Consider the following 14,140-nt stretch of genomic DNA (forward strand, 5'->3'; position numbering starts at 1 on the left):
TGTTCACTGGACCCAGCCACCAAACTTGGAAGCTGTCATTAGCCTGGCACTGCTGTACCAATAAATATCACCTTATCAATAATTTGCATTTTTATTCTGGTGGGTGATTGTGTAGGCGGGGCCCCAGTGCACTGCATTGCCCAGGGTCCTTTAATGCTCTTAAGATGGCACTGTCACTGGGTATACAACCCTTGCAATCCAACTTAGATGCTTTACACAAATTACTCAAAAAGATAAAGCTGAATTTGCTTTATTTCTAGGATTCAAAAACTATCATGTAAGGTTTGTAGCTGACTAAGAAATCACAACACCTTTGCGTGCCTTACTCAAAAAGGATGCAGAATGGCAGTGGATACAAGCCTGCTGTATGTGCTCTAAAATACATATAGGATCTGTGTTAACAGTTGTCCATTTTTCACAAAATGCCCCAAGGTTTGTATCTTGTGATGCTTCCACTGTTGCTTTAGGTGGAGCTGTATCACAAATTCTCCAGGGAGAGGAACATCCTGTCTCTTTTGCAACTTGAGTTTAGTGGAGTAAAAATATTCTTCAGGAGAACATGAGGCATTGTCCTGTATAGGGGGCATTTAAATAGTGACAACACTTTCCCGTTTGGTAGAAAGTTTACCCTGGGAATTAATCACCAAGCCATAACGTCCTTGCTTTCAGTGTTAGGGTTGGCCATCACCCTCTTTCCATACATAGATGGGCTGTTTCAGTACAACTTTGACATTTTTACATACACACAATGTTAGAAATCATTACAGAGTGCAAATGATATCAAACCTCTTGGCGCCGAGCACACGCAAATTATGCACCCTCTCGGCGACGGACCTTGGCATTGAGCGACCGCATATTTGCATGCATTAGCGCACACAGTGCTGTTCGAGAGTGCGCACCTTGCCGTCTGCGATCGGGAATTTTCCCATCAAGTGACCACCATGACAGCCAAACAAACATACATATTCGCCAGCACACCATGGATCTTGCACTGCAGTCCGAAGAAATGTTTTACTGCAAAAGAATCATATCAGGATAAGTGCGAGGTTTCTGAGTCACGCAGGACCCCTTCGTCAGGCATGCTCACATGCCTGACGAAGGGGTCCTGCGTGACTCCAAAACGTTGCACTTATCCTGATGTGATCCATCTGCAATAAAAAGTTTCTTCGGACTGCTGTGCAAGATCCATGGTGTGCTGGCAAATATGTATGTCTACTGTATCTGTGATAGATCCAGTGTCCCGCTGGTGATCGCTGCAACACCCACAACAGATGTGCCTATATCCAGGAAGGTGTGCAATGGGAATATGAACTAATCCGCCATGACAGCCAATCACGTCGATTACGTGGTCATAAGCCTGGCCCCCCTTCCCGGCACAGCAAACCCCTTAAGGGGGCAGCCGGCGCCAAGGGGTTAAAAAAAGTTTTATTAAAAATGTGTAAAATAACCTAATTAATAAATCACTATCAATTTATTTAGGTGGGCAAGTTAGTAATAGTCTATTTATAAAATGTTCTCACCCAAGATTCATGCAATGTTCACATACTTTTGAATACAATTAGAAAGATGTGTGAATCGTGGGTGAAATCATTTATAAATAGACCCTAAACTCAATGTAAAGAGAATGAATTCATACTGGCTCCGCTAAATTTAGAGCATCTAAAATTTATGATCTCAGACCATGCAGGGCTAAACTTATTACAAATACTTAAACAAAATCCAATTCACAGATGTCTCAGCAACAGTAGTAATAAAAACCAACGATAACTTTTTTTTAACACTTTTCTTTTTTTCTTGGTGAGCAAAACTTTATTGCTATGTGCTGTACAAATACTGAAAAAAAAAATCATTATAAAGATTCAAGTTCTCAGGCCTGGTTAACCACCATGCCTTTGTTTTAAATATAAAATATAAACACTTAATTTTCATAAAAAAAGCTATAAAAATATGGCATGCGTTCAAAAACAGTTCACATGTCGGCTCGGACAAAGGAAGCAAAGATCCCGTTTTCCCGCTCAAGAAGATTCTCTGGCGTGTCATACTCCATAATGTTTCCCCGACGCATCACTATAACCAGGTCCGCCGTGAGGATGGTGTGAACTCGATGCTGCAGAAAACAACAATATAAATATTTAGGAAGGCTAATATTTATTTAAAAAATGTCAGGCAGTCAATAGGGATGAGCAGAATGATTTCAGCAAAATGTTGGTGAAATTTACTGAAGCACTCTCGAAAAAACTCTAAATTTTTCACTGAGCTACTTAGGAAAAAATTTAAAAAAAAAATGTATTTTTATTTGTTTAGAGAGTGGATTTTTTTTTTTTCGGTGAGTTTAGGGTAGCTTCTTCATTATTTATGTTCAGTTGCTTTACATTTTTTGTTTGTTTGTATTATTTTTTTCCTTTCTATGAATAAAATACAAAATAATGAGGTTAATGAGGTGCCATCCTTTGGCACAAGAACAGATCGAGGATAGTTGAAAGGAGCTTTATTAATCATCAGGAGATATTTAAAGCCCATTCCACTCTTATAAACCATCAACATCACCTTCCTCGTTGTTTCTAGCAAAATGGTGCAATTTTGATAAGGCCTTGTGTTCTTTTCCTAAGTTTTAGGCAACATGAAAATTTTAAATTTTGCTCATCCCTAGTAGTCAAAAATGTAAAGATGTTTGAAAAAGAAAAAAAAAAAATATTATTGCTACAAACAAAGGTGATTACTAGTCAGGACACACACAGGAATTATCTTTCAGAAATGAATTAGACACAGTTTTTTCATTAATCAGCAAAGCTATCAATGATTCACCAGATGAATATGATGTATGTTTAGTAGTTATCAGTGACAGAGAATGCAAAAATGGCCATATTATAAATACAGCAAATGTTACACAGACCAGGAATTTCCATCCTTACTATAAATAGACCCCGACAGCTTGGTATACACTGTAAGGTCTTTCTTATTCAACTAGCGAGTTAAAGGGAAAAAAAAAAAAAAAATCACAGATCCACACATCCACACAAGCAATGTTGATGCAGGCATCTCCCTCCACTGTTATATTGTATTCTGAAAGGGGGGACTCCTCCCCCGTCAGAATACACAGATCAGTGCTGCAGCCATTGGCTTTCTAATCAAATGCTGGTTTCCAGCATTAACACAGCAGCTGGTTGTTTAAAAGGATTTGTTGAACAGACAGCAATACACATGTACTGAAATTCCTGCTGAACCAGCCAATTTTTGGTATGTGTATACCCAGGTTAAGTTATAAAAAATGACCCGGAGGGCTGTAAATCTGAGCAGACCCTGTGGTTTTGAGCATCATTCCATTGGTGTATTGAGTACATTGCATATGGTATATTTCTTCCTTTGCAAAGCATGCAGACATGCAGGACCACTCATTTATAAAAAACCTGTGAGTGTTCAGCATGGGTACACTAATACACAACATGCATGTTAGGAGTATGGAATAGGGTGTTAATGACACAAGAACATGGAAAGGAGTGCAGTGGCAGCATTGTACCAACCAGCAGCATGGAGCAAACTGACTACTTGTGAGTCTTGACCAAACAGGTAAAGAGACCGTCGGCATTGGCCAGAAGGTTTGTTGCTGTGTCACTTTCTATCAAAATACCCTCAGCGAAGACTAACACCAGCTCTGCGTCCAAAATGGAGGACACTCGGTGCTACAGTGCATAGGAAAGAGAAAGAGAGAAGAGATGCAAAGGCGAAGTCAGCTGAAAGCAGAATGTACAGACACAGAGAGGTAGAGTCAGGTGTACAGAGAGAGAAAGGTGGGGGTCAGATGAATGGGAAAGGTACAGAAAGGTGGAGTCAACTAAAAGGATAGAGGCCGATTCAGGTGTAACGGCAGAGTTAGGTGTACAGAGAGAGAGAGGTGGGGTCAGATGAATGGGAAAGGTACAGAAAGACGGAGACAACTAAAAGGATAGAGGCGGAGTCAGGTGTAACGTAGGGGGTCAGGTGTACAGAGAGAGGTGAGGTCAGCTGAATGGGGAAGGTACAGAGAGGTGTTAACTAAAAGGATAGAGGCGGAGTAAGGTGTAACGGCAGAGTCAGGTGTACAGAGAGAGAGAGGTGGGGTCAGATGAATGGGAAAGGTACAGAAAGACGGAGACAACTAAAAGGATAGAGGCGGAGTCAGGTGTAACGGCAGAGTCAGGTGTACAGAGAGAGAGAGGTGGGGTCAGATGAATGGTAAAGGTACAGAAAGACGGAGTGAACTAAAAGGATAGAGGCGGAGTCAGGTGTAACAGCAGAGTCAGGTGTACAGAGAGAGAGGTGAGGTCAGCTGAATGGTGAAGGTACAGAGAGGTGTCAACTAAAAGGATAGAGGCGGAGTCAGGTGTAACGGCAGAGTCAGGTGTACAGAGAGAGAGGTGAGGTCAGCTGAATGGGGAAGGTACAGAGGTGTCAACTACAAGGATAGTGTACAGAGAGGCAGGGTCAGGTGTACAGACAGAGGCAAAGATCAGCATGTATAGAGATGAATTTATAGAGAGAGGCGGAGTCAGCTGAAAGGAGAGTGTATAGAGAGAAGCAGGGTCAGGTGTACAGACAGAAAGATGGAAACCATTGTGACTTCATGTGACATGATAGAGACAAAAACCGCAGAAAAAGCTTTCAAGCCTTACGACAGACATGTATTTATTTATTTTTTTCAGAGTTTAAATTATTTTCAGGTTTTAATTTTTGTCTGTGGCCCCATTGGGCAGATTTTCCCTAATTTCCTCTCCCTGACACACCTGTGCCAAAAATATGGAGACTCCCCATCCTGACAATATATGGAGCTCTAGTTTCCCAGGAAATGTCATACTAGGATCAAAGTTCAGAATATACAGTATATTTAAAATAAAACAAAGTATACATCATTTATAGAACAAGTTTGTCTATTTTGTTGAAAAGTATTAAATTACTTTTTATTCATGGGAAGTATTAAGTCCAAAACCTTTTTTTTTTTTTGTAGTTATGCGAGGAAGGGTAAATACTAATAGAACCTCTGTTGCTGTTTTAGGCCTTATCCAGTTTATTTGCTCTCATTTTCTATAGTTGACAATGTTATTATCAATCAGGAAGGGAGGAAAAATCCACAATGCAAACATAGCAATACAAAGCTGACAAAGCTTTCATTGACTCTACTAGAAAGCATAGTGTTCTTATTGCTGTGTATTTTTTAAAGCTCTCCCTCCCCCCTTTAATTTTTATTCCGGTGAAAAGTTTGTCAGCAGAGGAAGTTAGGGAAAATCTCCCTAAAGTTGTTCTAAAGCCTAAACCTTTTTTTTTTTACCTTATTACATTCCCTGAATTAAGGTAAAAAAAATGTTTAGGTATCAGTAACAGCCCCTCACCCCTCCTTATACTTACTTGAGTCCTCACTTGATTCAGCTCTGCGGCTCTCCCAGCTCTCACAGGCTTTGCTGAGGCAGTGGGAGCGATTAGCTCCCTCTGCTGTCAATCAAATCCTGTGATGAGGGAGCCGGGGGGCAGGACAAAACCGTCGAAATGCGTCTATGGATGCAGGCAGTGTGGCTCGGGAGCAGACCTGCAAGTGGGACACTTTAAGAAGCAGTTTCTTATGGGGTACCAGCGAGAAGAGGAGGAGCCAGAAGCGCTGGGGGACATGAGAAGAGGAGGTTCGGGCCTATTGCCCGAAAACTATTGCACAGAGCCGGTAAGTATGACATGTTTGTGAATTTAAAAAAAAAAAGACTTTACAATCACATATAGGAGTAAAAGGAGGATTTAACCCTTCTATTCTCCATCTAAAACTGAAAAAAGATTGGGCTGAAAAAGCACCATAAGGCCGAAACTTGTTTTTTATTTTGAATGGAGTGGGGTTAGAACCACTGTCAGGGTTTTATTGCTGAATCTCTTTTTGAAGTGTGACATTGACCAAATACAAGTTTATCCCAATGACAGACTGTTTATAAAGCCAGTGTGTTTCAAGGGCTGTAACTCCTCCCCTTTTAGGATTTTGGAAAATGAAACAAAGAAACAACATAAGTGTACGCCACTGCTAACACCTCATTAAAAAAATGGTAATTGCAAAAAAAATAAAAATAGATCTAGAAGGGGGAAAGAGCCTGGGAGAAAGAAAAAGATGGGGGAGGAGGATATGAGTTCAGCTTTAATGTCAACAGCTTGGCTCATTTATATAAAGCAGATCTGTTTTGTTTGCTCATTTCCTCCTTATTTCAGAGAAGGTGAAATGAAATATAGTGTATTGCTGCAGTCTGCATTTGCATCAGTGATGGAGGATGGGTATTGTGCCGGTCAGGAAATGGGATCAGTGCCTGAGGACACCCGGGTAGTCCTTCTACTTACCGCAATTGTCACCACTGTCCGATCCGCAAATGCCGTCATTACCACTTTCTGCAAAATGTTTTCCTACGCAGAAATAAAAACTGTCAACTTCTTAATATGTTAAAAAATTATTCTATAGCATGTACACTCCTTAGAACAGTTCATAAAAAAAAAAAAAATACTCCAGCCAAAACACTAGTTTAGTTCATATGAAGCGGAGAAGAATTGGTACCACTGTCAGGTTTTTATTATCATCCTTACCCCCCAATGGGAAGATTTTACTGGCACTTCCTGTCCTTGTGATTCTACAGGAAGTAGGGGGGAATCTGTCCAGTGGTGTCATAGATGGCCACTTTATGTAAATCTAAAAAGTTTCCTGGCTGGAGCCGGACAAAAACTGATGACCATGACAAAACCAGATAATTCTAGTGACTTACGGTGGCCATGTCAATGGATGCAGTGGCCTCATCCATAATTAGGATGCTGCTCTTGCGCACAAATGCTCGGGCCAAGCAGAAGAGCTGCCGCTGTCCAACGCTGAAGTTCTCCCCTCCTTCTGTGACCATGGCATCTGCAACAAAACAAGGGAAGGGTTGAATAAAGCTTCTTTTAAATAATTGGGGTCATAAACTTCTTTCCTCAGTCACTGATATAGATACTGTATATGAAAAGAGACACCAATTGCTCACATGAAAAGAGCTAATGCCTCCGAACCTTGATTACAGGAACTGTGGTCCCAAAGGGGTTGGGACCACAGTCTCCGCCTGCAGGGGAGACTTGAAATGGAGCAGAAAGGAGTCACCACCTGTCTGTGAGGTGGAGTGGAGTGGTTCAAAGCTTTGAGAAAGTGTGGACTTTCTGGCAACTGAGATTTTGTTTGCTGAGGTCCTGCGGCTTTTTTCTGTACCCTGAAGCAGACAGGAACATTAACCCAAGTGTGGGACTGGTATACTGGCGGTGAGCCCTAATATTGTTTTCAAAATACCAGAACTATAGACTGTTTGTATTTGCTTTACTGAAGAAAGCCGTTTTATTTTCCTGACTTTGGAGACACAATAAAGACTTTTTCTTACTTTTTCAAACAGCAGGTTGGCGATCCCGGGCTCCTCATGTTATAATATGTAAACCCTAACTGGATGATATTTTTGCTCTGTGCACTGTGTATCATAAACAATGCCTTTTTATTCATCCTTTTCCCCATCTCAGTGCAGTTGATCTCCTCCAGACTTATCCAGCCACTTTCTGTCCACATAAAATTCTTCCAGCCTCAGCTGCACATCATTGCTCTGGACCAGCTTCCTGATGGTGACAGCTCTGTACCATGTCTGCGCAACATGTGGCAGCACCAGGGCCATCTTACCGAATGGGCACGCTGGGCAAGTTGCCCAGGGGGCCCCACCTGCCCAGCGAACCAGCCCCAGCCAAGCATTAGTCCCGACTCCAGTGTACATCCCGCCACCAAACTTAGCAGATGGCAAGCACCTGTTGGCCCTGCGCTGCTGTAAGGCCACTTGGGTCGTGGATGGGGAGCCCACAACTGCAGGAATGCCTGTCTGCCTCCACAGGAACAGGCACACACAGGACAGTCCAGTCTGACTCCCGTCCGTGTGTGCTTACCGGACCCAGCCGCTGAACTTGGAAGCTGTCATTAGGTTTGCACTGCTGTACCAATAAATATCGCCTTATCGATAATTTGCATTTTTATTCTCGTGGGTGGATGTGTAGGCAGGGCCCCAGTGCACTGCATTGACCGGGGCCCTTTAAAGCTCTTAAGATGGCACTGGTCGGCACAGCCACTTGTAGTCTCCACCACAGGTGTATGTGACAGGGTGACAACGCAGAAGCACAATAAGGAGACAGGGACAAAGCATTATCACCATATAATAGGAGACTGAACACAAACCTTCCTGGAAGGATCTCCAGGGATTAATTTAATGAAAGATACAGATTTTAAAAAAAATGGAAAACTTTTGAAATTACATTAATATTGTACAATAAAAGCTTCTTTGAGGTTTTTATGTATTTATTTATTCATTTATTAGTGTTTATTTATTTACTTATGGAGTTTACATATACTTTATTGTTTAACCAAACTAAAATTTGAAAGCAATAGCTCCATCCATAGTTAGTTTCCTACAAGTCACAAAATAGTCAACGGGAATATGGAAACGTAATTAGTGGAGCAATAAGTAGATAGACTTGCAGATAGAGGACTGGACAGATAGATAGAATAGATGGATAAATAGATAGATAGATAGACAGACAGACAAACCTATTCTGAGTTTTAGTTTTGAGTACTGGCATTTTACCCAATGTCTCTGTATATTTGAGGGATGAATGTTTTTGAAATGCATGCAGTAGAATCTCCTGGTTCTGGAAATAAAAGGAACCCATATAGGCTGTCAATGCTGACCCCCTCCTGAAAATATTGTTCATTTTAATATTTAAGGGTAGGTCTCCTTTAAGGGCAGTACTGGGACCTTTCCACTGTTCTCAGAATCTGTTCCCACAAATGTCTGGAGTACAAAGCGGTAAGATTTGTATTGCTGTGTTTTTCCTAGAAATCTGGATTCTGACAGATTTTCATCTTTGAACGGCTGCTTAATTTCCTGTATTCCGATTAAGGTGAAACATTCCAGAAAAACTCTGTTTATGAGGCATTCTAACATCCATTCCTGCAGGCATTAATCAGTAGGAGCCAGATTGTCCTCAAGGTGGCGTAATCTCATTTTCTTATGTGTTCCTCTTGTCTGCACCGGTCTAATTACAACTACTTTTTATGCTTCCCCCCTGACATCACAACTTTCCCTTTCAAGATGCTGTAAATTAGGGAGGCACAAAAACGGTGAAGCACAAAACAGATCATATTGTTTAGGTAGATGTAAACCCATTTACCAAAATCTCATACAAGCTTTAAAGCTGATTTCCATATTTTCTTTCACTATAAATAGTTTCTTTAGACCAAGTTGGTCCAAACAAACAATTTCTTCACTAAGTGCTGCAGCAGCTCTAAGTAATGTATGTCCTGCCTGTGGCTTCAGCTACATACAGTACACAGTGCTGGGTTCCTGCTGTGAGACAGAAACTTCCCGTCTCACACCTGGAACAATACGGAGTCGGTCTGAGCAGCACTCATCCATTTATAGGCAGCTTTGTATTCTGTGAATAAATATAAAGCTTCCTCTGATTGGCTGAGCTGGAGAGGCAGGCACCACCTCACAACATCACGACCTCTGACTCAGCCAATCAGAGGAAGTGTTGTATTAATTCACAGAATACAAAGCTGCCTATGAATGGCTGAGTGCCGCTCAGACAATAACCAATGTTTATGATGTACAGAGCAGAGAGAAAACTAAATGTCATCCAGTTAGAGTTTGGATGTTCTTTAAAGAGACCCTGTCACCAACTTAAAAAGCACAGAAAACACAAGCATTCCAAATGCTTACTTAAGTGTTTTTCCTTTCTAAAAACAATTTTTATTCACTTGTAATGTGCCTTTGCTAGAAAACTTGACTATTCAAGTCAATTCCGTAGATCAGCCCCCTCCTACCTTGCAAGACTTAGCCGTCACCTCTTCTTCGAGTGCCTAATTACTGTCTGTCCTGGCTCAGCTCCTCTGCCCCTCCCTTCATCCCCCTATATATCCTTCTATTTTGTTGTCAGCGAGGAGTGAAGGGGAATATTTTATAGCAGGGGTAGGCAACTTTCAGGATCAGGAGGAGTAGATAGTGCAGTGTACACAGGTCAGGAGTACATTTTGCAGTGTACACAGGTGAGGAGTACATAGTGCAGAGTACACATGTCAGGAGTACATAGTGCAGTGTACATAGGTCAGGAGTACATAGCGCAGAGTACACTGGTCAGGAGTACATAGCGCAGAGTACACTGGTCAGGAGTACATAGTGCAGAGTACACAGGTCAGGAGTACATAGTGCAGAGTACACAGGTCAGGAGTACATAGTGCAGTGTACACAGGTCAGGAGTACATAGTGCAGAGTACACAGGTCAGGAGTACATAGTGCAGAGTACACATGTCAGGAGTACATAGTGCAGAGTACACATGTCAGGAGTACATAGTGCAGAGTACACAGGTGAGGAGTACATAGTGCAGAGTACACATGTCAGGAGTACATAGTGCAGTGTACATAGGTCAGGAGTACATAGTGCAGAGTACATAGGTCAGGAGAACATAGCGCAGAGTACACAGGTCAGGAGTACATAGTGCAGACTACACATGTCAGGAGTACATAGTGCAGAGTACACTGGTCAGGAGGAGTACATAGTGCAGACTACACAGGTCAGGAGTACATATTGCAGAGTACACAGGTCAGGAGTACATAGTGCAGTGTACACGGGTCAGGAGTACATAGTGCAGTGTACACAGGTGAGGAGTACATAGTGCAGAGTACACATGTCAGGAGTACATAGTGCAGTGTACACAGGTCAGGAGTACATAGTGCAGAGTACACAGGTCAGGAGTACATAGTGCAGAGTACACATGTCAGGAGTACATAGTGCAGAGTACACATGTCAGGAGTACATAGTGCAGAGTACACAGGTGAGGAGTACATAGTGCAGAGTACACATGTCAGGAGTACATAGTGCAGTGTACATAGGTCAGGAGTACATAGTGCAGAGTACACATGTCAGGAGAACATAGCGCAGAGTACACAGGTCAGGAGTACATAGTGCAGACTACACATGTCAGGAGTACATAGTGCAGAGTACACTGGTCAGGAGGAGTACATAGTGCAGACTACACAGGTCAGGAGTACATATTGCAGAGTACACAGGTCAGGAGTACATAGTGCAGTGTACACGGGTCAGGAGTACATAGTGCAGTGTACACAGGTCAGGAGTACATAGTGCAGTGTACACAGGTCAGGAGTACATAGTGCAGAGTACACAGGTCAGGAGTACATAGTGCAGTGTACACAGGTCAGGAGTACATAGTGCAGAGTACACATGTCAGGAGTACATAGTGCAGTGTACACAGGTCAGGAGTACATAGTGCAGAGTACACATGTCAGGAGTACATAGTGCAGAGTACACAGGTGAGGAGTACATAGTGCAGAGTACACATGTCAGGAGTACATAGTGCAGTGTACATAGGTCAGGAGTACATAGCGCAGAGTACACTGGTCAGGAGTACATAGCGCAGAGTACACAGGTCAGGAGTACATAGTGCAGAGTACACAGGTCAGGAGTACATAGTGCAGTGTACACAGGTCAGGAGTACATAGCGCAGAGTACACAGGTCAGGAGTACATAGTGCAGAGTACACATGTCAGGAGTACATAGTGCAGAGTACACATGTCAGGAGTACATAGTGCAGAGTACACAGGTGAGGAGTACATAGTGCAGAGTACACATGTCAGGAGTACATAGTGCAGAGTACACATGTCAGGAGTACATAGTGCAGAGTACACAGGTGAGGAGTACATAGTGCAGAGTACACATGTCAGGAGTACATAGTGCAGTGTACATAGGTCAGGAGTACATAGTACAGAGTACACTGGTCAGGAGAACATAGCGCAGAGTACACAGGTCAGGAGTACATAGTGCAGACTACACATGTCAGGAGTACATAGTGCAGAGTACACTGGTCAGGAGGAGTACATAGTGCAGACTACACAGGTCAGGAGTACATATTGCAGAGTACACAGGTCAGGAGTACATAGTGCAGTGTACACGGGTCAGGAGTACATAGTGCAGTGTACACAGGTGAGGATTACATAGTGCAGAGTACACATGTCAGGAGTACATAGTGCAGTGTACACAGGTCAGGAGTACATAGTGCAGAGTACACAGGTCAGGAGTACATAGTGCAGAGTACACATGTCAGGAGTACATAGTGCAGAGTACACATGTCAGGAGTACATAGTGCAGAGTACACAGGTGAGGAGTACATAGTGCAGAGTACACATGTCAGGAGTACATAGTGCAGTGTACATAGGTCAGGAGTACATAGTGCAGAGTACACATGTCAGGAGAACATAGCGCAGAGTACACATGTCAGGAGTACATAGTGCAGTGTACATAGGTCAGGAGTACATAGTGCAGACTACACATGTCAGGAGTACATAGTGCAGAGTACACATGTCAGGAGAACATAGCGCAGAGTACACAGGTCAGGAGTACATAGTGCAGACTACACATGTCAGGAGTACATAGTGCAGAGTACACTGGTCAGGAGGAGTACATAGTGCAGACTACACAGGTCAGGAGTACATATTGCAGAGTACACAGGTCAGGAGTACATAGTGCAGTGTACACGGGTCAGGAGTACATAGTGCAGTGTACACAGGTCAGGAGTACATAGTGCAGAGTACACATGTCAGGAGTACATAGTGCAGTGTACACAGGTCAGGAGTACATAGTGCAGAGTACACAGGTCAGGAGTACATAGTGCAGAGTACACAGGTCAGGAGTACATAGTGCAGAGTACACAGGTCAGGAGTACATAGTGCAGTGTACACAAGTCAGGAGTACATATTGCAGAGTACACAGGTCAGGAGTACATATTGCAGAGTACACAGGTCAGGAGTACATAGTGCAGTGTACACGGGTCAGGAGTACATAGTGCAGTGTACACAGGTCAGGAGTACATAGTGCAGTGTACACGGGTCAGGAGTACATAGTGAATGTGAAGATGGTACAGCGCCACTAGATGAATAAACTAACTAAAGAAAAGAGGTGAACCAGTGTCCATAAGTCCATATAGAGGAAAGGAAATCAATTGCTGAAAATGTAGCCACAGATCCAACAAAATTCTTGCAAAGGAAGTTTCTTGGCGGAGATCACACAAAAAAGAGGATGTACCCTTACCAGATAGTTGGACCCCCTATTACGGAAGGTCAAACAGGCGTGCGAAATCAGTCACCAGAATTCCTCTCCAAACAACCACAGAACCTCCGGACAAGGACCATGGAACCGGTAGACCTCAATGGACTCCAGGTGTACAAAGGGGATGACCTCCAATAATACAAATGGGGGCGCACATGGTGAAGTATGTACGGATTTTATTAATAAAAAAAGGTTAAAAAACTCACATGTAGCTGCTTGATACAGGCATGTTATTCAATTGATTGGCCGCGGCTGGAACAGCGTGACTGCATGGGGGCTAGCGTGTCTGACGCGTTTCGTCCTGCAAAGGCGTTTTCAAAGGCAAAAGCCCCCCACATGCAGCACGCTTTTATAGGGTGCCCCTGATCGTTTGGAATGCGGCCATGTTGTCACTTCCGGTGCGCGATGACGCACTTCCGCTTCCGGTGCGCGATGACGCACTTCCGCTTCCGGTGCGTGATGACGCACTTCCGGTCGCGGCGTGCGTGATGATGCACTTCCGGTTAATCAATCGGCATCGCTGTAAGGCGGTGCTGAACAACCTGACGTAGGAAGCTCAAAAAGGAGGCAGAGAAGACAGTCAGCAATGGAGGATGGAAGTCACCCGACCGCCCAAGGCCAGCCAGAAAAGACCCATCAAATCGCAAACCGTCCCCCCAAAACCATAAGATATCAACAGATTGAAAAATATGGTCCAGCCACATTACAAACGATCTAGTATGCAATATATAATTACATAGTGGAAACAAATAATTTTGCAACCAGGTTGAATACAAAAAACACACATACAAACAAGTGCATTATATATAAAACCTAATTAAATGAGTTACAAACTAATACTGATAATAAAACCAATGATAAAATTTAAACCCATCTGCATGCAATGACTTAAAGTTGAATACATTGAAGGTCACATAGTATATATGAGATACTATAGTACTCAACCTAGCCGGTGGTATCTACATATCCACTGGGA

At 42.9% G+C, this 14,140-nt stretch overlaps 1 protein-coding gene across 1 annotated transcript in view; it reads right to left on the reverse strand.

The window, feature by feature from the left end:
* Window positions 1-1,808: 1,808 nt before the first annotated feature.
* Window positions 1,809-14,140, reverse strand: part of ABCC9 (ATP binding cassette subfamily C member 9) — a 210,267-nt gene continuing 197,935 nt past the window's right edge. The window contains exons 37-39 of the mRNA XM_082254775.1: window positions 6,756-6,889; window positions 6,340-6,402; window positions 1,809-2,107 (exon numbers count right to left, since the gene is read on the reverse strand). Of these exons, the coding sequence (XP_082110901.1) occupies window positions 1,970-2,107; window positions 6,340-6,402; window positions 6,756-6,889 (335 nt within the window). The 3' untranslated portion in view covers window positions 1,809-1,969. The remainder of the gene's footprint in view (window positions 2,108-6,339; window positions 6,403-6,755; window positions 6,890-14,140) is intronic.

The sequence above is a fragment of the Pelophylax lessonae genome, assembly GCF_965119305.1.
Source record: "Pelophylax lessonae genome assembly, chromosome: 4".
Classification (NCBI taxonomy): Eukaryota; Metazoa; Chordata; class Amphibia; order Anura; family Ranidae; genus Pelophylax; species Pelophylax lessonae.